General features: G+C 54.0%; 1 protein-coding gene across 2 annotated transcripts; it reads left to right on the forward strand.

Moving 5' to 3' along the window:
• The first annotated feature begins 5,677 nt into the window (after positions 1 to 5,677).
• SPRYD3 (SPRY domain containing 3) lies at positions 5,678 to 20,619 on the forward strand. Of its 2 annotated transcripts, none has more exons than XM_030866908.2 (11): positions 5,678 to 5,812; positions 7,299 to 7,445; positions 8,454 to 8,529; positions 8,991 to 9,115; positions 9,419 to 9,554; positions 10,447 to 10,632; positions 17,325 to 17,474; positions 17,905 to 17,962; positions 18,577 to 18,696; positions 18,782 to 18,954; positions 19,260 to 20,619. In XM_030866908.2, the coding sequence occupies exons 1-11, from the start codon at positions 5,790 to 5,792 to the stop codon at positions 19,392 to 19,394; spliced, it is 1,329 nt and encodes a 442-aa protein (XP_030722768.1). In that variant the 5' UTR covers positions 5,678 to 5,789; the 3' UTR covers positions 19,395 to 20,619. The 2 variants fall into 2 exon arrangements, with proteins under 2 accessions (XP_030722768.1, XP_069902606.1); XM_070046505.1 differs by having other exon boundaries at positions 18,782 to 18,948.
• Positions 20,620 to 20,701: the final 82 nt, after the last annotated feature.

Raw genomic sequence — 20,701 nt, forward strand, 5'->3', positions numbered from 1 at the left:
GGTAGGTTATATTGCAGAGAAGCCCAATACTCTGCTAGCCTCTCACATCTACCGCTGCCTTCCCGAATTCCCCCTTCCCCCTCCCACATCACCACCGTCACCCTTACAGATTTCCCCTGTTTACTGCTACCCCCTGCCCAGCTTGGTCCCTCCACGCAGTCTAAGTACAGCCACGGCACAGCCCAGTCCCACCCGCCACCCCAGCACTGCTCTTGCCTCGACCCCACGCCTCCAGTATGGATGTCCAGAGCGGCGAGCTGTGCTGTCAGTGCTGGGGTCTAACCAGGCTCTTTCTCGCAGACTGAGACTCTTGAACTCTGCTTTCCCTCCCTTTGGGATGCCCTTCACCTCAGCACCCAGAGCAGAGGTAGGAAGCGCATGGTGCGTGCTCAGGATGGAGTGTGGGCCGAGGTGCACACACTCTGGGACTCTGTCTGGCCTCTGTGGAGAGAAGAGTTTGAGGAAAGCTTCTGTCAGGGCTGTGAAAAGGCTAAACAGCTGGGGCTGTTACTTAGGCTTTTTATTTTTATTTATTTTTTATTTATTTATTTTTGTTGTTGTTTTTTTGCAGTACGCGGGCCTCTCACTGCTGTGGCCTCTCCCGTTGCGGAGCACAGGCTCCGGACGCGCAGGCTCAGCGGCCATGGCTCACGGGCCCAGCCGCTCCGCGGCATGTGGGATCTCCCCGGTTCGGATCTTCACGAACCCGCGTCCCCTGCATCAGCAGACGGACTCTCAACCACTGCGCCACCAGGGAAGCCCTTTAGGCTTTTTATAAATAAACTTTGACAGGACTTCCTTCTCCTCTTGCAGGTTACACTCTGTCGTGCTGCTCCCTTATGCTCGGCATCTCTCACACCCAGCCCATCCCTCCAAATCCACAGCACCCCCAGGTGCTGACTTCCTTTTGACAAGCAGGGGTAAAGGAGGGGGCCTGCCTGGATCCTTTTGAGCTTTGAGTCTGAGGAAAGACAAGTAGTGGCACAGTCCACAGACAGAAAGCACCAGAGAGGAGGCTTAATGACCACATCATGACATGGCCTAAGTCTGGTGTGGGTCTCATGGGAACTGTTGCGATAACCTCCGCTGGTCTCCAGCCTCTGGTTTCTGCCATCTGTCCCACACACAGCCTCCCAGTTGGTCTTGCTCCTGTGACTCTCTCCTCCTCAAAGACCTTTGGCGGTACTCCATGCCCCCCTCCCCGCAAGGACCCATGCTCTCATATGCCAATCATGACCCTGTGGACGGTTGGCCCGGGAAGCACACTGTGGTTCAGCCATCTGGTGGGATCACCTTCCCCAAAACCTCCTGGCAGTTTCTCATCTCTGAGTCTGAACTGAGATTAGGGGAAGGGAAGGTGTGGTGCCCAGAGGTAATTTCTTCCCCTGAACTCCAAATTTTTAGCTCATAAGGATGAAATTCTCCCCACCATTCCTCTCACCACAACCAAATTCTCCCACCTCATCCCCACCTGCTCAGCCAGCTGTCTGCCTTTCTTTTAATTCATCCACATTGTTGTGTTGCTATCTTAAATTTTTGCTTATCTTTTCTTGTGTCTTATTTTTCCAGTTAGATTATGAGTGTTGGGGTTTTTTTTAATTAATTAATTAATTTATTTATGGCTGCGTTGGGTCTTCGTTGCTGTGCACGGGCTTTCTCTCTAGTTGCAGCGAGCGGGGGCTACTCTTTGTTGCGATGTAAGGGCTTCTCATTGTGGTGGCTTCTCTTGTTGCGGAGCACCGGCCCTAGGCGCATGGGCTCTAGAGCTCAGGCTCAGTAGTTGTGGCGCACAGGCTTAGCTGTTCCACGGCATGTGGAATCTTCCCGGACCAGGGATCGAACCCATGTCCCTTGCACTGGCAGGCGGATTCTTAACCACTGCGCCACCAGGGAAGTCTCAGATTCTGAGTGTTTTGAGAACAGGAGCCCCACATCTTCTTCACCTCTGGACCCCCCAGCTCTCAGTTCATATAAGGAGTTCGGAATTGATACAGGTAAAAGTTGTTGTTTTGGGTGGGAGCAAAGGCAGTCCTGGGGGAGGGCCTTGAGGGGTGAAGCGGGCGCACTGTAACTCTTCTGGAGGCTCCTCTACTTCTGAGCTAGCCCAGGCCACCCACCCCAGGGGGTCTTGTGGCTCTCCAACTCCTTTAACCCCTCCTCTCTCTTTTCCTATTTCTCCCCCTTGTTCTCCAAGTAAAGGCCAAAGAGACTGAGAGGCCGGAGTGTGGTCAGAGTTCAATAAGAAAGGGAAACCTGGCCCCAGGATAAACCAAAGAGGGTTTCCCGGAGAATAGGGCTTTATTTTTTTTAATTTATTTTTATTTATTTATTTATTTATTTATATTTTTGGCTGCGTTGGGTCTTTGTTGCTTAGTGCGGGCTTTCTCTAGTAGCGGCACGCGGGGGCTACTCTTCGTTGTGGTGCAAGGGCTTCTCACTGCGGTGGCTTCTCTTGTTGCGGAGCCTGGGCTCTAGGCATGCGGGCTTCACTAGTTGTGGCGCATGGGCTCAGTAGTTGTGGCACACGGGCTTAGTTGCTCTGCAGCATGTGGGACCTTCCAGGACCAGGGCACGTGGGATCTTCCCAGACCAGGGATGGAACCCGTGTCCCCGCATTGACAGGTAGATTCTTAACCACTGGGCCACCAGGGAAGTCCTGAGAATAGGGCTTTAAAGTAGAGTTTAGGGGACTTCCCTGGCAGTCCTGTGGTTAGGACCTGGTGCTATCGTTGCTGAGGGCCCCGGGTTCAATCCCTGGTCGGGGAACTAGGATCCCACATGCCTCATGGCAAGGCCAAAAAAAAAAAAAGAGTTTAGGAGAAGAGGGAGGAGGGCATCTCAGATAGGAAAGCACCTCTTTGTGTAACAGAGATGAGGGGAAAGAGGCATGCGTGTGAATGTGTGTGCATGATTTGTTCTGTCTAGATTCCCAGTGTCCCAATGATATCAGAGAAAGGAGAACTGGGAAGGGAGCAGAGCAGTTTTCTAGACTGGGCTGGAGTCAGCCAGATGGTTGGGAGTTGGGAATCATTAGTGGAGAAGAAATAATAACTGGGAGTCTGAGTTTTGCTTTTTTTGGTAATTACATGAATAAAAATATATTCAGTGATTGATAGAGCATTTATTTATGTGGATGTAACTACATTATATGGACATAAATAGGGAGGAATTGTGCTCCCAAGGAGCTTAGAATTAATATCTGTCCATCCAACACACACTTAATAAACACCTAAAAAACCAATCGGGATGGGAGGGTATTTCAGGATAGAATGCAGACTGTAACAGGTGAATCTAAATGTATTATATATGTATGACAAAAACACACTGAGGGGATGAGAAAAAAAAAACATGCTGACTTAAGTAATTTGGAAAACAGTGTTATGACTGGAAACTGTAAGGCTAAAGATAAATGTAATGGCATACTCTACACTCTACATAAACACTGTACTCTAGTTGATAAATTTGTTTCTCATGGATTAAAATTTTTGCAACTGCTTAATATGTACTGGGGTTGAGCAAATAAGTAATGGATATTGGGTTTCTCACTGTCAGAGAGAAGTAGGGAGGAAGGCTAGAATGAACCCTGTGGTACTGGATTAGAGTAAGAGACTTCAGTGCAATCCTCATAGATTGGAAGACTCCATATTGTTAAAACATCAGTTCTCCCAAAATTGATCAACAGATTCAACGTAATCCCAATTAAAATCCCAGAAGCCTTTTTTGTAGAAATTGGCAAGCTGATTGTCTCATATAGAAAAGCAAGGGATCTGGAATAACTCAAACCAACTTTTAAAAAGTACAAAATTGAAGGACTTATACTACCTGATTTCAAGGCTCATTATAAAGGTATAGTAATCAAAACATAAAGATAGAAAAACAGATCAGTGGAACAGAGTAAAGAGCCTAGAAATAGACCCACAAAAATACAGTAAATTAATTTTTTTCCTTTTCTTTAAACACTTTGTTTTTCTTTTTAACTTGTTCAATAGATGTTTGACAAAGGTGCAAAGGAATTCAGTAGAGAAAGGATATTCTTTTTAACAAATGCTGCTGGAGAAACTGGACGTCCATATGCAAAAAAAAAAAAGAAAAAAATTAACTCAAAATTAATCACAGATCTGGATAAAGCTGGTAATGCATAACCTCAATCTAATAATGAGTAAATATCAGCTAAAATGAAACTGAGGGATATTAAACAAGGTAACTGGCATCTACTCTTCAGGAAAGACTGAATAACTGTCCCAGATTAAGGAGCCTAAGGAAACATGACAAGTAAATGTCAGTCACAGATCTGGGGTTCTAATCCAGATTTCCTAATGTCTGGTCTACACCTATTTCTGACACCTTATCTCCATTATGCCAAGTGGCCACTGTTTATAGTATAGGAGAGGATGGCTTCCATTTCATTCAACATTTGTACAGCACCTATTTATGATAAGAATAGGATAGCTCTCAGGGGTCTGAAGGAGCTCACAGTCCAGCAGAGACAGATCTACAAACAGAAGTTACTTTAATAATAAAAGTAAGACTGTAATAAGTGCTACAAATGAGGTGCAAACGACATGGTATAAGAATACAGAGGAGGACTTCCCTGGTGGCGCAGTGGTTAAGAATCCGCCTGTCAATGCTAGGGGACACGGGTTCGAGCCCTGGTCCAGGAAGATCCCACGTGCCGCGGAGCAACTAAGCCCGTGAGCCACAACTACTGAACCTGCGCTCTAGAGCCTGCAAGCCACAACTACTGAGCCCACGTGCCACAACTACCGAAGCCTGCATGCCTAGAGCCCGTGCTCCGCAACAAAGAAAAGCCACCGCAGTGAGAAGCCAGTGCACCGCAACAAAAGAGTAGCCCCCGCTCGCCACAACTAGAGAAAGCCCACGCACAGCAACAAAGACCCAATGCGGCCAAAACTAAATAAATAAATTTATTAAAAAAAAAAAAAGAATACAGAGGAGGGAAAACCTTCCTATCTGGAATAGAGAAATTCGGTGATGGGAGGAACCGGGGAAGTTCTCCCCAGAACGGCAATAATCACCCTTTAGTAGGTGCTCAATAAATGTCAGTATCTTTCTTCCCTTCACATTATGGCCCCAGCCTAACTTTCCTTAAGTTACACCAACCCCTCTGTTCCTGAACAGCGTGCCGTTTCATGCCACTGCTTTTTGCATCCGAAGTTCTCTCCTCCAGGAAGGGAATGCCCTGCCTAGAATGAAGGAAAGGTAACATGAAATGGAGCTCGGGAGAATACAAAGTATATGTTAACAGGCGCACGAACTGTGGAGGCCAGCCTCAGGCTCTGCATCTACAAAAAGGATTTAATAAGACTCATTTCATAAGGTTGTTGAACGGATTAAAAGGACATTCCTTCAAAGCTCTTAGCCTCACGACTAACACTGAACGAGCGCTGAGGCAACAGTCGCAGTATTTGTGGGTGCGCAGCGACCTTCCCCGCCCACCCCGCCCGGAGGGAGCCGCCCCTTGACCGGCCAGTCAGCGCCCAGGGCGCCCAGTGTGGCGTCCACGCTGCCACGTCGCCGCCTCCCACCCTCTCCACACCCGTATTTAGTAGCCCCTTACCCGGCACTAGGTACCGGGTTCACCGGGCCGCGCCCGACCCGGCCTGCGTCCTTCGATTGGCTTCTGCAGGTGCCTGTTGTCCTCAGCCGCTGCAGATTGGCCGGGGTGGGTGGAAAGGGGCGGGTCTCGGGGACCGTTGGAAGGGCGGGGACCCGGATGTGTGTGGTGGCGGCGGCCGAAGAGCTAGTGAGCGGAGCTCAGAGGCCTATGGATGAGGAGGACGCGGCGGCCCCGGTAGGCGGGGATCGGGGGCGGGGTCCCCGAGGCCTCGGGTCGGTCTCCACGGAGCCTGAGGCGGGAGGCTGGGGTCCTGGGAGGAGGCTTCGGAGTCAGGGGCGGGGTCTTGCGCTCTGGTCACTGGTCTTCCTCCCTGGGGACCCTCCTTGGCCCAGTGCAGGGCCTGGGGAGGCTGGGCGTAGTCACACTGACGGGCTAGGGCCCCTTTCCCCCGGGTCTCGTCTGAGTGATCGGGCTGTGCCCGGGGTGGAGGCGGGGCCCGGTGCGGCCGCGTATCGGCGGCGCCAAGGCTGTGGGGTTCTAGGCAAGCAGATGGCCCTAGGTTGGGCGCCAACATCGACCTGGGGTCGAGCCCCCTGGCCGAGTGCCAAGGAGGCCAATTCTAGGGCTGCCCCACAGCTGCCTACCCTTTTGGTCACGCGGTGGCTTGTAGCTACTGCAGACGCGTGTAATATGCGCATTGGGATTGAATTCAGCCTAGCCGAGGCTTCCTAAGCCCCTGCTGTGTGCAAGGCACAGTCAGGCCTGGATGGAACCCTTGTCCAAGGGTTTGGGGGATGGGAAGAGAAAGTACCTCCCCTTTTTGTCGCTTTGGGAAAAATTCGTCCATTCATTCATTCATTCATTCATATGTTAGCACTGTTAGTGGTTTAAATACCTGGGTCATCCTACTCCACTCCATCTTCACTGCTACCATCTTTGAGGATGCCATCTCTCATTGGAACAGCTGCAGCAGCCTCCTAATTAATTGTTTGCCACTTCTGTTCTTGCCTCTTATGGGATTAGTTTAGTCTCCCAACCAACCGCCTGAATGAGCTTTACGATCTGATAAACCTTAAAATCATATAATTTTCTTGCATAAAACCCTCCAGAGCTTTCCCATCACACTTGAAATAAAATTCACACTCCTTAACATGGTCTGTAGGGCGTTGATCTGGCCCCTACCTTCCTTCCATCCTCTTCTGGTACATTCTCCCTCCCTCCCATTCCCTACACACTAGCCACCTGGCCTTTCTATTTTCCTACCATGCCAACTGCCTTGCCCCTCGGGACCTGTGTCCTGGCTGTCCCTTCTGCCTGGGATGCTCTTTCTTGGGCTTGTTACGTGCCTGTCACCTTTTCATCTCATAGAGTTCACCCCATTATTCTTTATCAGAGCACTCTGCTTTTTCCTCCACTGTCTAACATTGTCGTGTCTGTTTATTGCTGTCATGCCTCCCCCAATAGAATGGAAGTGCTATGAGAACAGACATCCCATCCATCTTGTTCACAGCTGTATCCCTAGCACCTAGGACAGTAGGAGCACATAGTGGGAGCTCAGTAAATGTTTGCTGAATGAAAGGATGAGGGTGGGGACTGTTGAGGTCAATCTGGGCAACTGGCTTCAAGTCCAGTGTCCTCTCCGCATTCTGGGTGGAACAGGCTGAGGTACTTTGCTCAGCGCCTTGCTTCTTCCTCCTCAATCTCCTTCTCCCCCTGGCAGGTTTGTTCTCATGAACAAGATGGATGACCTCAACCTGCACTACCGGTTTCTGAATTGGCGCCGGCGGATCCGGGAGATTCGAGAGGTCCGGGCTTTCCGATATCAGGAGAGGTTCAAGCACATTCTTGTAGATGGAGACACTTTGAGGTGAGTTTCGGGGAGTGCTTCCACATTTTCCTTTCTGTGCCAGATCTTAGAGACGACAAGGGGCTTTTGCAAAGGCAGAGGACTGTCTGCATTGCACAGCGAGGGGTATGCTGTAAACCCTGGAGGCCTTTCCGAATGGAGTGGTATATGCTTCTTCACCCCGCACCCCCCTCTGCCTGTGTCTGTGGGTCCCTCTGTCCTGGTCTGCATTGGAAGCAGTCATGTCAGAGATGGAGGCTGCTGGGGTCTCCGGAATTGCCCAGCTGCCTTGTTGAAAGGACTCCAGTGAGTCTGTGCGATGCCGGGCTCTCCTGCCTGCATCTCTGTAGTTGGGATCGGTGAAGAATGGCCATTTCAAAGGCAGTGGATTTCCTGTTTTGTGAAGGACAGTCCTGTAGTGCATCCTGCTTACTGCCTTCCAACCCTTTGGTTTGTGTGTTTGTGTTTGTTTTCGCTCTATTTTCTGGCTTGAACCTTCCCCTGACTCCATCCGAGTCTAATTCTGTCACAAAGTTGTCACTGGAAACGGGGGAGGAAGTAGTGCTATCTAGCCTGGAGACAAGAAAGCTGAGGAGTGGGGACTGAGTAACTGTCTTCCAATCTGCAAAGGGCTTTGGTCCCGAGGATAGAGACCAGCCGTTCTCCAGCTCCACCGAGGACAGAGCCAGAGGAAAAGGGCCGAAGCTGCAGCATGAGGGACTGAGGTTAGACAGGGTTGTGAGACCCCTAATAGGCAACTGAGGGAGGCTCCGCCTTCTCTTCCCCACCGGCAGTGAAGAAGCCAGGCTTGCATTGGTCTGGTGTGGGCTGGGCCCTGGCGGGAGGTGGCGGGTGGGGTGGGTGACCTCAAGTATCTTGTTATGGTGTTTGTGCAGACGTCCTGAAGTATGGCCTGATGGATTCTCTTCTGTGCTGGCCCTCACAGGGTGGGGGTTGGGGATGCTGAGGCCCTCCCCCCAACCCCTGGACTAGGCTGCTAATGGAACTTCCCCTTCATTCCTCCTTCAGTTACCATGGAAACTCTGGTGAAGTTGGCTGCTACGTGGCTTCTCGACCCCTGACAAAGGACAGCAATTATTTTGAGGTGATCAAGGCAGGGGGTGGGCAGAGCAGGGGGTGAGATGGTTAAGCTCCAAGGCGCTCTTTTACTGGGTTCTTGACTGGTCCTTTACATTTTCCATCAGGATTATCCTGTTGGCTGGGAAAAGGGCCCAGGATAGCATGGTGCCTAATCTGAGAGACACCCTAAAGTCCTTTCACCCTGTCCCTTCTGCTCTCCTGCACTTCACCTAGGTAGACTTTGACCCATGTCCTTTCCCACCCCCTAACCCAGGCCCAGCATCTACTCCATCTCCCATCTTTTTCCATAGCTTGGAAATTGTTTTCTAAGTAATTGTGGTAACGTGGGCGCCCACTTTCCCCAGTTCTCCCTCTGAGTGCCCTGACTTTTTCTCTGATTCCCCTGTCTTTTGCTCTTTGAGCCTCAGCCCCCTTTGATGTCTAACTCCCCTCCTTGCTAACTGTGCCCTGCTCTCCTCCCTCCAGGTGTCTATTGTGGACAGCGGGGTCCGGGGTACCATTGCTGTGGGACTGGTCCCTCAGTACTACAGCTTGGATCACCAGCCTGGCTGGTTGCCTGACTCTGTAGCCTACCATGCTGATGATGGCAAGTGAGTTGCCTTTTGTGGAACCCGACCCCTTTCCTACGGATTTGGGAATCTTGGATATAATGGACTACCTCAGGGTGGCTTTGGCTATTCCTTCACTGGTCTTGGGGTATTTTCATAGACCTTTCTGATAGGGACAGGAAGGTGGCCTGCTGGCTACCCTTGGAGGTTTGCAGACTTAAAGGGGAGGGTGGAGCTCCCCCGAGAACATAGGTCGATGCCGTTGCGGAGTGATGGAAGCAGGAGCACTGGGGAGAGGTTGGGAAGCCGGGTTCGGGTCCTGTGTCTGTGCTGCTCTGTCCACAGGCTGTACAATGGCCGGGCCAAGGGCCGCCAGTTTGGGTCAAAGTGCAACTCCGGGGACCGGATTGGCTGTGGCATTGAGCCAGTGTCCTTTGATGTGCAGACTGCCCAGATCTTCTTCACCAAAAATGGGAAGCGGGTAAGTGGGACATCCTGAGTGGGATTTAAACGGCTTGAAGCTGTCCAGGGATTTGTGTGAGTAATAAGGAAGAGTCTGCTAGTTGGGGCTTGCTCAGGGCCCCACGGGCTTATTTCCCATTTTCTTCAGTTCAGCCTCAGATTCTCCTGGGGTCTCCTGCATGTAGGAGAAGATGCTCCCCACACCCAGGGGAAGCTGGGACATTCCCCAGGTGATGGACGCAGAGGGGCAGGTTTGTGCAGCGGAGGAGGGGCAGAAACTGTGGGGGACAGAACTGGTGATATGGGGGAAGGTTTTGAGCAGAAAAAAAGATGGGGAGATTATGACCTGGCTGCATAAGCTGGAGGTCCTCTTGGGATTTTTGACTTGAATGCTTTTGGGGATATGTCCTTTCTGTGTTTCGTGTTCCTTATTTCACTTCTCCTTTCCTTCCCTCTTCAGAGAGAGACTAGTGATGGTGAAGGGATGGGGTAAGAGCAAATAGGAGAGACCCCAGCTCTCTTTCTTCTTCTCCCCAGCCCCGTCTCCCACCCTGAGAAATTGCCTTCTCAGGCCTCCGCTGGCCAGCCTAGTGGTCTTCCTTCCTTAAGCACCTATGCTCAGCACTTTCCTGCTCCAGTCCACACTCACGCGTACCTAAAGTGTTTGCGGGGGGCGGGGGGGGGGTTGACAAGAGACTTGTGTTTGCCTTTTAGCTCCGTGGGTACCTTGCTCAGCTAGGAGTACTCAGCAGCTTTTTATGCTTCTCTGTACCTCTGTTTTGCTCCCTGTCAGCGTGTGTGATGATGACTGGTTGCATCATCTCAGAAGTCCCCTTGTGAGAATTAGATGAGCTGTGGAAAGGTGAGCCAGGCGGCAGCTCCCTCCCTTCCTTCCCCTCCCTCCGCTGCAGGTGGGCTCCACCATCATGCCCATGTCCCCCGATGGGCTGTTCCCAGCAGTGGGCATGCACTCCCTGGGTGAGGAGGTGCGGTTGCACCTGAACGCTGAGCTGGGCCGCGAGGACGACAGTGTCATGATGGTGGACAGTTACGAGGACGAGTGGGGCCGGCTGCACGACGTCAGAGTCTGCGGAACTGTAAGTAAGGGGAAGGGTAGGGCTGGGCAGAATCCCGGGGTCCACAGAAGTATGTCAGGATTGCTTAGAATAGGGAGTGAAGACATGGTCTTTTTAAAAATTACTTTATTTATTTATTTATTTTTGCCTGTATTGGGTCTTCGTTGTGGCGTGCGGGCTTTCTCTAGTTGCGGCGAGCGGGGGCTACTCTTCATTGCGGTGCACAGGCTTCTTATTGCGGTGGCCTCTCTTGTTGCGGAGCACGGGCTCTAGGTGCGAGGGCTTCAGTAGTTGCGGCACACGGGCTCAGTAGTTGTGGCTCGTGAGCTCTAGAGTGTAGGCTCAGTAGTTGCAGCGCACGGGCTTAGTTGCTCCGTGGCATGTGGTATCTTCCCGGGCCAGGGCTCGAACCCATGTCCCCTGCATTGGCAGGCGGATTCTCAACCACTGCGCCACCAGGGAAGTCCCAAGACAGGGTCTTTTGTAGCGTTTTGGAAAGTGGGAATTTTGTCAGGAGAGCCTGGCGTCCTGACATGATTCTTGAGTCCAGATCTGTGTTCTCCTTAGCGGTGGTCCTCTTTCCTGCCTTCCCTTTGTTTGAGAGCTCAGCCTAGTTGCTTAACCCTAGGAACGAGCAGTAGCCAGTAGCTTTCCTTTGCCTTCTTTGGTTCCTTCAGGCCCCCCACCCCCCACCCCATGCACGCTGCTGCCCTGCACGCCTGCCTTTGAGAGGCTGGGCTGACTTGGAGGCCGGATGCCTGGAACACCCTTTTGGCTTGATCCCAGCCCAGCTAGCACAGTTTTCCATTCTCTGCATTGTGGAGCAGGTGTGGTCACAAATCCCACTCATGCTGGGGAAGGTTCTTTGAGTTCTTTTTCGAGTAAGCATCAATGACAATCTCTTCTGCCTTCCTACATTTTATAGAGGATGAGAATAGAGGCAGATAATGATTCAGTGAGAGTCCTTGATCCTCCAAAGCTGGCCTTTTTATACACCTCACCATACCTGCTTTAGTCCCCTGCCTAGATTTTAAACTTTCTTGGGAAGTGTATGGACCTTGAGAGAGGGAAATTCTTCATATCTACCCTCTGTGCCTCTTGCTGGTTTGGGAGTGAATGGATGCTGACTTAGGGGTCTGGCCCTGACCTCTAGTGGGCTGCTCGGGCCTTCCACTTCGAATTGTCCCTCTGCGGCCCTCTCGCTCCTTCCCTCCTTCCTGGCTCAACCTTTTCCTCCACCCTCTGGCATTCTCACCCCAACCCAGGCTGTTTTCAACTCAGCCTTTGATAGCAAAACAGAAGCAGCGGGGGTGGGGGTGGGGTGGGGGGGGTGGGTGGATTATGAGTAAGGCTCTCCACTCTGGAGTTCAAGGTGAGTCAAACACAAGGAAAATGGCAGAAAGTGTGGCCTCCTGCAGCTTCGGGCACTCTGCACCCCCTTCTGGCACTAGGGTCCAGGAGGCCTCAGATGCCCACTCCCTGACCTTCATCCCTCCTTTCCTTTCCCCTTCCACCATCATTTTGGCATCTGCAGAGTTGAGCTTGGGGCTGAGCCAGGGCGATGCTCCAGCTCATCCTTGACCTCTCCTCAAGAGTTTTTTCCTGGCACCCTTTCCCTGCCTGGACTTGTCCCGACTCTGCTCCCTGCTCCTCCCAGGCAGTCTTTTCTAATTGATGCGGAATCCTGTAGACATTTATAAATAGCCTTCCTTCCTCCCTGCCCTTCCCCCAGTGCCCTCAGGCCACACATTTAAGGATTTTTTTCTTTCTTGACTTAAGCTGTTCAGTGTAGCTCTTCTGTCAAACCCGCACCCCAGCTGGGGACAGCTGCCAGGGTAGGCACACTGCTCCCTGCGCACTTGCTTCTCTGGGCCAGCCGTGGGCATGAGCCTCCTGAGGGACGCAGGCTTCTCTTCTAGTCTTGCCAACTACCTCATCTTTCAAATGAGGGTGACTTACCCAGTTTCTGCCAGCCCCTCGGCCCCCCATCCACTCTTGCCTCCTGACCTTCTTGCCTCATCCTTTTTGTCCCTCTGACCATCCACTGTATTTCCGATCCAGCAGTCAGAGTGGTGTCAGCCTGGAGGAGCCTGGGAGAGGTCATTAGGCTGTGCCTGTGCCTCCTATTTCTAAAGATGTCCAGCACAGCTGCTTCTCCTCTCTGCCCTTCCTGTTTTTATGTCCCCCTCTGTGGGGAGCCCTTCCCTGAGACCTCAGACCTCTGCTGTTGTTGCAGCCTGTCTCCTGCCCCAGGTGATGTTCCCAGGAGGACACGCCATAGAACCATAAAGGTCTGGAGGAGGCTTTGATGCCATCCTGTCCAGGTTTCTCAGTGCAGAGACTGTGGGCATCTTAGGTGAGACAGTTCCTTGATGTGCAAGCCATTTAGCATCCCTGGTTCCCAGACCCAGGATGCTGGTAGCTCCGACCCCACCCCCACCCCCTGCGCCCCAGTTGTCGTGACTGCCCGACATTCCCATATATCCTCTTGTACTGCTGAGAAAGCAGTCCCAGAGAAAAGTGAAGAGACTTGATCAAATGTCAAACAGCGAATTAGCAGCAGAACTAAGCCCAGATATTCATTCCTTGACCCCTACCCCAGCTTTTTCCACTGCCTGATATATGCTTCTGCCTTCTGCCCAGGCCCACTCTTCTGTAGCCAATCTCTCCTACTCGCTTCTCATAAGGTGAATTCAGAGTTCCTGGGCTTAAACTCCCATGTCCCTGGGGATTTCTCCTGTCTAGTGGCTTAGCCAGGGGCCTCCCAGGTGAGTTTACTTGGCTACCTTGGAATTCTTTTACTCCTATAGCCCTTTCTCCCAGTTTTGTAGTCTCAATTATCCTCTTTTCTCCCTTCTCACTGGTTCTTCCCATACAGAAGAGTGAATTCAACTCCTGACCCTTTTTGTTCCTCCAGCAATTCATTATGAAAAGTTTCAAACATACAGGAAAGTTGAAAAAATAGCACAGTGAACACCCACTGTATCCCCACTATCTAGATTCGAGAGTTGTTAATATTTAGTTGTGTTTGTTTGATCTGAGGATCTATATATAGACAGACCGGCTCTTTCCAGAGGGAAGTCGTTCCCTGCTTCCTGTGGCCTCACTTTCCCCTCTTAAAGAGCGCCCCCTTCCCTGAGCTCCGGGATGCTGAAGAATTGCTGTTGCGTTTGCTCAGGCGTGGGGTGCTCCCCCTCATTCCTGTCCCCAGGCCTTGCACAGTGAGGTAATGTGTCAAGGGGGGGGGCAGTAGGTAGGGCTGGGGGATTAGACTCATTCTGTCTTTGTTTCTCATTTCTGTTCATAGCTCCTCTAACAACTCCTTAGTGACGGGGCAACAGCCTTGGTACACAAAGTGGGGTGAATGAGGCCCCACCCTCTCAGGGGTCCCCCCCGGGCCCAACCCAGGAGGAGACCGTGTTGGGGCCTGAGCTGGCCGGTGGGGAGCATGTTCTTGGTTCGTGTTTCAGTTGCTTCTAGGCCCTCCGGGCACTGAGTCCTCCCTTGCTGCTGTCAAGAGGGATTAGGGTCTCTGCTAGCAAGAGGAGGAGGGCGGGTCGCAGCAGGAGAGGAGGCTGAGAAGGGCTACTGGTATGAGGGAGGGGGCGGGGTGCAGGAGGCTCTCTGCACTCTGGTCTGCAGCTCCGCTCTGTGGAGTTGACCTGTTTGGCCTCTCAAGGCTTCCGTTGTGTGTGGAGGGAGGTGGGGTGGGGAGGGGGTCTTGGGAGCCTTAAGGAAAGAGTTCCCCACCCCCACCAAAGATGTAAAGGAGCATGCCTGTTGATTGGGGGTATTGTTTGAGGAGAAATACTGGGAGGAAGACAGTTGGCCCCTTGGGATGGAGTCATATGAGGAGTGTCCTGGGAGCCCAAGGGCGCATTCTAGTTGGGGGTAAGGGCTGAGGTGAGAGAACCTTTCCTTCTCTGTGACTGGCAGTTCCAGTCTGTTGTAGACTGTTAATGTTTAGGGAGCATGGGAACTTTGGGATATTCCAGTATCACCCCCATTTCCTGAGTCAGGGAAAGGCTGACGTGTGCATTTATCACCTACCGGGGGTCAGGCTCCAGGCTAAGCCCTTGACACTCACTTCACTTCATCGTACCCATATTTGGAGATGCGGGTAGTGGTACCCCTATTTTACTGATGAAGTATCTGAGGCTTAAAGAAGTGAGAGTCACTTGCTTGAGTTTAGTGACTAGTAAGTAATAGGAGCTAGGATTTGAACCCAGGTCTGTTTGATTCTCTTTCAAACTAAGAAGTATCTTGGGAATTTCCTGGTGGTCCAGTGGTTAGGACTCCATGCTTCCACTGCAGGGGGCACGGGTTCGATCCCCGGTCGGGAACTCAGATCCCGCAAGCCCTGTGCCATGGCCAAAAAAATGTAGAAACTAAGAGGCACCTGAGGCACAGATTGAGGGACCAGCATCAAGATTCTAGCAACTCAGACTCTAGGTGCTAAACCTCTCATCTCTAGGTTTCTACCAGCCCTAGTCTAAGGAGGGGAGGAGTGCACTCAAGCAAGGATCTATCAGGGAGGCCAGACTCTCCCCTACCTGCTCCTCTGAGTGCTCTGAGAAGGCTCCCAGGGCTTGGGAGGACTTTGCCCAGGGGCAGGAGAGTGGATGCGAGAGGAACAGATGAATCCAGGGGCTTACACCCTAAGGGGTGGGTGGTTCCTCTCTTGAAGAGGTGGCTTGTGCATGGCCCTAGTCTTCCAGGCATTCAGCAGCCTGTCTGAGCTGCTCTGCGGGCTGGGGAGTGGGCTTTAGAGTCCCACGTTAGTGTGTTTCATCCTCCTGGCCTTTTAGCTTAAGGAACCATCCCCACCCTATCCACAGACAAACCGGCAGCCTGCCCTCCTCTGGGCTGAGGCAGAGGGAATGGTTGGGCGGGTTTTTCCCAAGGATCAGGATCTGGGTCTGCTGTCTCTTGGCTCTGGAAGTGGAGAACACTGTGTTTCCTATGCAGAGGCCAGTTGGATGGAGTGGGTCAAGGGCAGCTGTGGGATCCCCCACCCAGTTCTGCAATGCAGGGTGGAGAGGTTGGGCTGGGGGCTGCTCGGATTGGGTGGAGTCTATGTTAGTTAATGTGCATCATACCACATCCCTCCGGGCCGTGTGGGGAGAGATGCAGAGGAGGAACCCAGGCCACGCCGAGAACATACAGAGGACCAGAAATAGAATGTAAACAGTGTGGGCCTTCATAATACCCAGTAAATCAGAAGACCACCTGCAGGGGACCCCTTTCTGATGGAAGAAAGCAGTGTGAGATAATGGAGACTTGGGCTAGGAGAATGAATATCACAGAGCCAGTGTAGCCCGAAACATGCATGGTCCTGGCTGCAGGAAGGAGAGAAGAAAGTTTAGGTGGCCTCCTGTACACCTCTGGCCTTTCTCCTGGTGCCCCCTGTCCCCCGCCTCCAGTTCTCTGGGGAGGAGGGGAGAATGGGCTTGAGGTGACAGGGCTTCGGGGATCCAGGGCTGAGAAGGGGGCCGAGTCCCTCTCTTGCCTCCCTGAAGGGGTTGCTGAGGATGCAGCGCCTGCCTCTGCTGAAGACACATGGAGGCTTCGGCACTGGTGCAGGCGAGTGTGATGCCTTTCCTGTTCAGGCAGGAGTTCTTTGTGGGGTGAGAGGCCAGCGTCCCGAGGCTTGCCAGGGATAAGTGGAGGAGATCCTCAGGGAGTGAATTTTCTTCAGGGCCGGAGGGGTGGGAGGGTAGAAGAAAGTCTTGAGGGGCAGTTTGGTTAATTAAAAAGGGATTAAGGAATCCCAGGTGATGCTGAGGGTGGGGGAAAGAGGGGATGGGGTTGAGTCACAGCCCTACTATCACCATGACAACTGATAAATAAATCCTCCCAGATCGGGGGTTGCCGCCCCATCATGCCCAGGCAGGATCACTGTGGGGCCGAAGAGCCCCAAGAGCCCATCAGTCAACTCCCCTCCACACCCCTGCTCCAGCTTGAAAGAGCCGTGAGGAGCTGGGGGCAGGAACGCCTGCCTTTCTAGCTTCTCTCTGCCTGCTCCCCTCCCTCGCATTAAATGAAGGAGAAGAGCTGGTTGTCCTCGGTTCCCTGGCTCCCCTCGACCCCGCTACAAACAGCTCTGTTCAAAGCCAAGTAAAACAAAGACCTTGAGAAATTATATCAGTCCCATCCCAGGCAGAACTGGCTTCTGGGCTCGTCTCCCCTCCCCCGGACGTCTGGAGTTGGCCCCTAACCTCTGCATCCTCCCTATCCGCCCGAGGCACCCTGAGAAAGCCATGAGGCTTCCTCTCAGCCTAGCCTTTGCTTCTCCTCTTCTCTGTGTTCAGAGCCCCTGGGTGGCCCTTTCCTGGAAGGGTGATTGAGGGAAGTGATGGCAGAGTGTACAGACCCCTGTGTGGTCCTGGCACTCGGCCATCTGGATCGCTGTGCTGCTCTCGCCGGGTCCCCACAGCAAGGAGAGGGTTTTTGGCTCGGTAGGCAGGTGGGCGCAGCCTTTAGCAGGGGCTCAGCCCTCTTGCTCGTGCTGCCACCTCCACGCCCCTGCCCCCATCCCTGTTCTCCCATGCCTGCCTGGAACCCTGAGGCCCACTTTGTGCCTCCAGGATCCCTTCCCTTTCGGCCAGGGCTTTCTGTGAGACCCAGGAAAACTGGTCCCCAGATGGCCCTGGAACCAGGTTTCCAGGGGTGGGGTGCTAGCCTGCCCCCCACCCCTGGTTCTTCCCCCACAGCTACTGGAGTACTTGGGCAAGGGCAAGAGCATCGTGGATGTGGGGCTGGCCCAGGCCCGGCACCCGCTGAGCACCCGTAGCCACTACTTCGAAGTGGAGATCGTGGACCCTGGAGAGAAATGCTACATCGCCTTGGGGCTGGCCCGGAAGGTGGGCGCCAGTGCTGGCTTTTGGCCTGTGGAGCTGCTCAGCTCTGGGGCTGTTGGACCGGGGCCCGGAGCTCTTGGGGAGATCAAGGGGCTGGGCTGCAGAGGGAGGTCTAACCCGAGACAGAACAGGCCGTATGTGCCTGCCGTGTGAGGGCACAGACCCCAAGTCACCTCGGAGCTGAGAGAGGGTCGTGAGCGCACCACACGCACCAAGGCCTGGATGTGGGGTGGGGGGCAGCCTGCAGCCCTGGCTGGGAAAGCCAAGCACCTTCCCACCTTCCCCTGCGACCTCCAGTGCCTGAAGGGGTGAGGTTGCCGGGGTGGGAGCAGCCACCTGGGTCGTAGCTTGTTTCAGAAGTGGTTCGTAAGCCACTCTCGCATCCTCTTTCCTGTGCGAGGTACCACAGCTTTCTTTTCTTGTCTTGGTGTAGGATTATCCCAAGAACAGGCACCCTGGCTGGAGCAGAGGGTCTGTGGCTTACCATGCAGGTGCGTGAGGGGCTGCCCTGGGGAAGCTGGGGGTGGGGTGGGGTATAGGGGCACAGGGACATCCATTTCCCTGACCCCACACTAGGGGCCTCGCCTTCAGCATCTGGCCCGAGAGACTTTCCCCTGCCGCTCTCTGCTCTCCCCCTCCCAAGCTGCTAGCGCTTTGTCTTCATCTGTGTTTTTCCTCCCAGCCCAAAAAGCCAGGGGAGCAGAACAGGGGTGGGGGATCTGGGCCCAAACTGGACATTCCAGGCCTCTGAGTTGGCTCCCTCTGCACCCTTCCTGCAGATTCTGCATTTTCTTTTTTTTTGGATCGGCTTGATTTCCTTTAGGGCTTCCTTTAGAAAGGAGGGGCTGTGAGTTCCTGGTCCCGCCTCTCCCTCCCCTCCCGAGGGCCCCCGCTCTCTGACCAGCTCCCAAGGGAGTTTCTCCCTTAGCCCCTTGAGGGGACAACTGTGCGTCTCTCTTTAATCTGGTGCCCTCATTCTCTCTCCTCCCTTCCTCAGGGCCAGCGAGGGAGGGAGGGACACTTCAGCTTTAAGCAGGGGCCGCTCTAGGGGCTGTAGGGTGTCGGCCCCTCCCTCAGGTGTGTGTCCTCTCCCCTCCTCCGACAGATGACGGGAAGATCTTCCATGGCAGTGGTGTGGGGGACCCCTTTGGGCCACGCTGTTACAAAGGGGACATCATGGGCTGTGGAATCATGTTCCCCCGGGACTACATCTTGGACAGTGAGGGTGAGTGGGGTGACCATGGCCAACCAGGCTGGTCGGGCAGAGGGTGGGGGCAGTACCACAGGAGCTCAGGTTTCCTGGCCCCCAGGTGACAGTGATGACAGCTGTGACACAGTGATCCTGTCCCCGACCGCCCGAGCTGTCCGGAATGTCCGGAACGTCATGTACCTGCACCAGGAAGGGGAAGAGGAAGAGGAGGAAGAGGAAGAGGAAGATGATGGGGAAGAGATAGAACAGGAGCACGAGGGCAAGAAGGTGGTGGTGAGTGGGGTGGGTCTGGGGTTGGACTAGGGGTCTTGGGCCTCCGTGAGGTCTGGTGTTAGTACAAAAAGCGGAGCCCAGGGAGGGGAGAGGGGAAGCCCTGGCTGGCTGCTGAGTGGGGAGACTGGCTGGGAGGCCGGTTTCCGGCCTCGGGACGCCCTCTCGTGGTCACCTCCTGCATCGCCCTCTGTCTCTCGCCAACGGTGGTGCGAGCTGGGAGTGACGCGGCTCAGGCCTGCGTAGCTCCAGCATCCTCAGAGGAGAGGCTAGAGCCTGCCTATCCCACTTTTCTCTTCCACCCCCAGGTTTTCTTCACTCGGAATGGCAAGATTATTGGGAAGAAAGATGCTGTCGTACCTTCTGGGGGCTTCTTCCCCACAATTGGGATGCTGAGCTGTGGGGAGAAAGTCAAAGTGGATCTGCACCCCTTGAGTGGCTAGGCCTTCTCCCCTGGACCTGCCCCTTCTCCCTCTCCTCGCCCTTTGCAGAGCCAGGTACCCCGTTCCTGACGCCCCGAGGATTTGCTTACCCAGCAGGCCCCAGGGGGTGTGTTGTCCCTCTGCCCTACCGGATCAGGCCCCTGCCAGGCTCCTCTGTGCCCATGTTTCTGACCTGGTGCTGCCCCTGTTGTTAGTCCCTGGGCGAGAGTTCCTGGCTGGACAGGAACCAGCCCAAAGGATGGTGTTGCTTCATGGGTGGGGCCCACTGGCTTTGGCCGTGGGCTCCCGCGTGCCCCTCCCACCCTGGCCCGTGTGAGGGGAGAGGAGTGAGCGCCCGTCTCAGCTGCTGTTGGGCGTGAGGCTTGGCAAGGGTGGAGCAGGACACCCCGTCCTCTGTTTACCACAGGGTTCCTCTTCTCATCTCCTTTCCTGTTTCCTTTCCTCGTCGTCGTGTGAAGCACTTGCCGCTGTCATCCCCCCCCCCCGGGCTGGGCTGGGGGGGCGCTCTCTTGGGCCCTCTGTCTCCTTCCACTGACTGGTGTCCCGAGAAGACTACTCGAGGGTCTCCGTTCTTTCCCCTGCGAGCCAGCTTCCTCCCTCACTGCCTGCTCAGGCACCACAGTCCCCCCGAGAATGCGAGTCTCTGGCTTCCCCCAGCTGTACACACGTAGATGGTGTCCATGACGTGTTTGATGGGGTGAGAGAGGGGCTGTCAAATCGGGGGACTGGGGCCTTTGCTCCTGTCTCCCCCTTGCCCTCCTTGGCTCACCTCTGGCACCCCTCTCTCGTTCCTGGGGAGGCAGGCGGAGACTCCAGAGCCTGTCTCTCCCACGTGGTGGGGGCGGGACCCCAGAGCCCTAGCGAGAGCCCGAGGGCACGGGGCCCACGCTCCCCTGCCCTGCCTTGCCCCCGCCCCTGCTTGCTGCCTGTGCCAGTTGCCTGTTTCGCTTCAGTGTTTGATTCTAGCGCTTAACGTGTCCTCCGCACCAAGCCCTCCGGTCTCCTAGCTGCTTGACCCCTGTCCCCTCCTCAGTGACTTCTGGGAGGGAGAGGCCTTGGTTTGGGCAGAGTGGGCAGGGCTTTGAGAAAAGGGGTGAGGTGTTGTGCTGCTGGGGCCTCCCCTTCGGCCCTCCCTTCAGGCCCTGCACTATGATGTATGAAATGTATGTACAGACCAGAGATGTTTATACAGCCAATAAAGATGGAGTTTCCATATTTATCAGTACGGCCGGGACAGGGGAATCCTTTCCAGTACAGGGGACGGCCCAGGGCACTTGCTCACCAGGCATGTGTGGACCAGTATGGGG

The sequence above is a fragment of the Globicephala melas genome, chromosome 10 (assembly GCF_963455315.2).
Source record: "Globicephala melas chromosome 10, mGloMel1.2, whole genome shotgun sequence".
In the NCBI taxonomy this organism is placed as follows: domain Eukaryota; kingdom Metazoa; phylum Chordata; class Mammalia; order Artiodactyla; family Delphinidae; genus Globicephala; species Globicephala melas.

What these genes read in the sequence shown, in the direction of transcription:
- SPRYD3 (XM_030866908.2), top strand. Translation starts at nt 5,790, where the DNA reads ATGAGGAGGACGCGGCGGCCCCG. An exon ending in TACCATGCTGATGATGGCAA is followed by an intron (nt 9,116 to 9,418) that starts GTGAGTTGCCTT and finishes CTCTGTCCACAG; the next exon opens with GCTGTACAATGGCCGGGCCA. An exon ending in TCACCAAAAATGGGAAGCGG is followed by an intron (nt 9,555 to 10,446) that starts GTAAGTGGGACA and finishes CCTCCGCTGCAG; the next exon opens with GTGGGCTCCACCATCATGCC.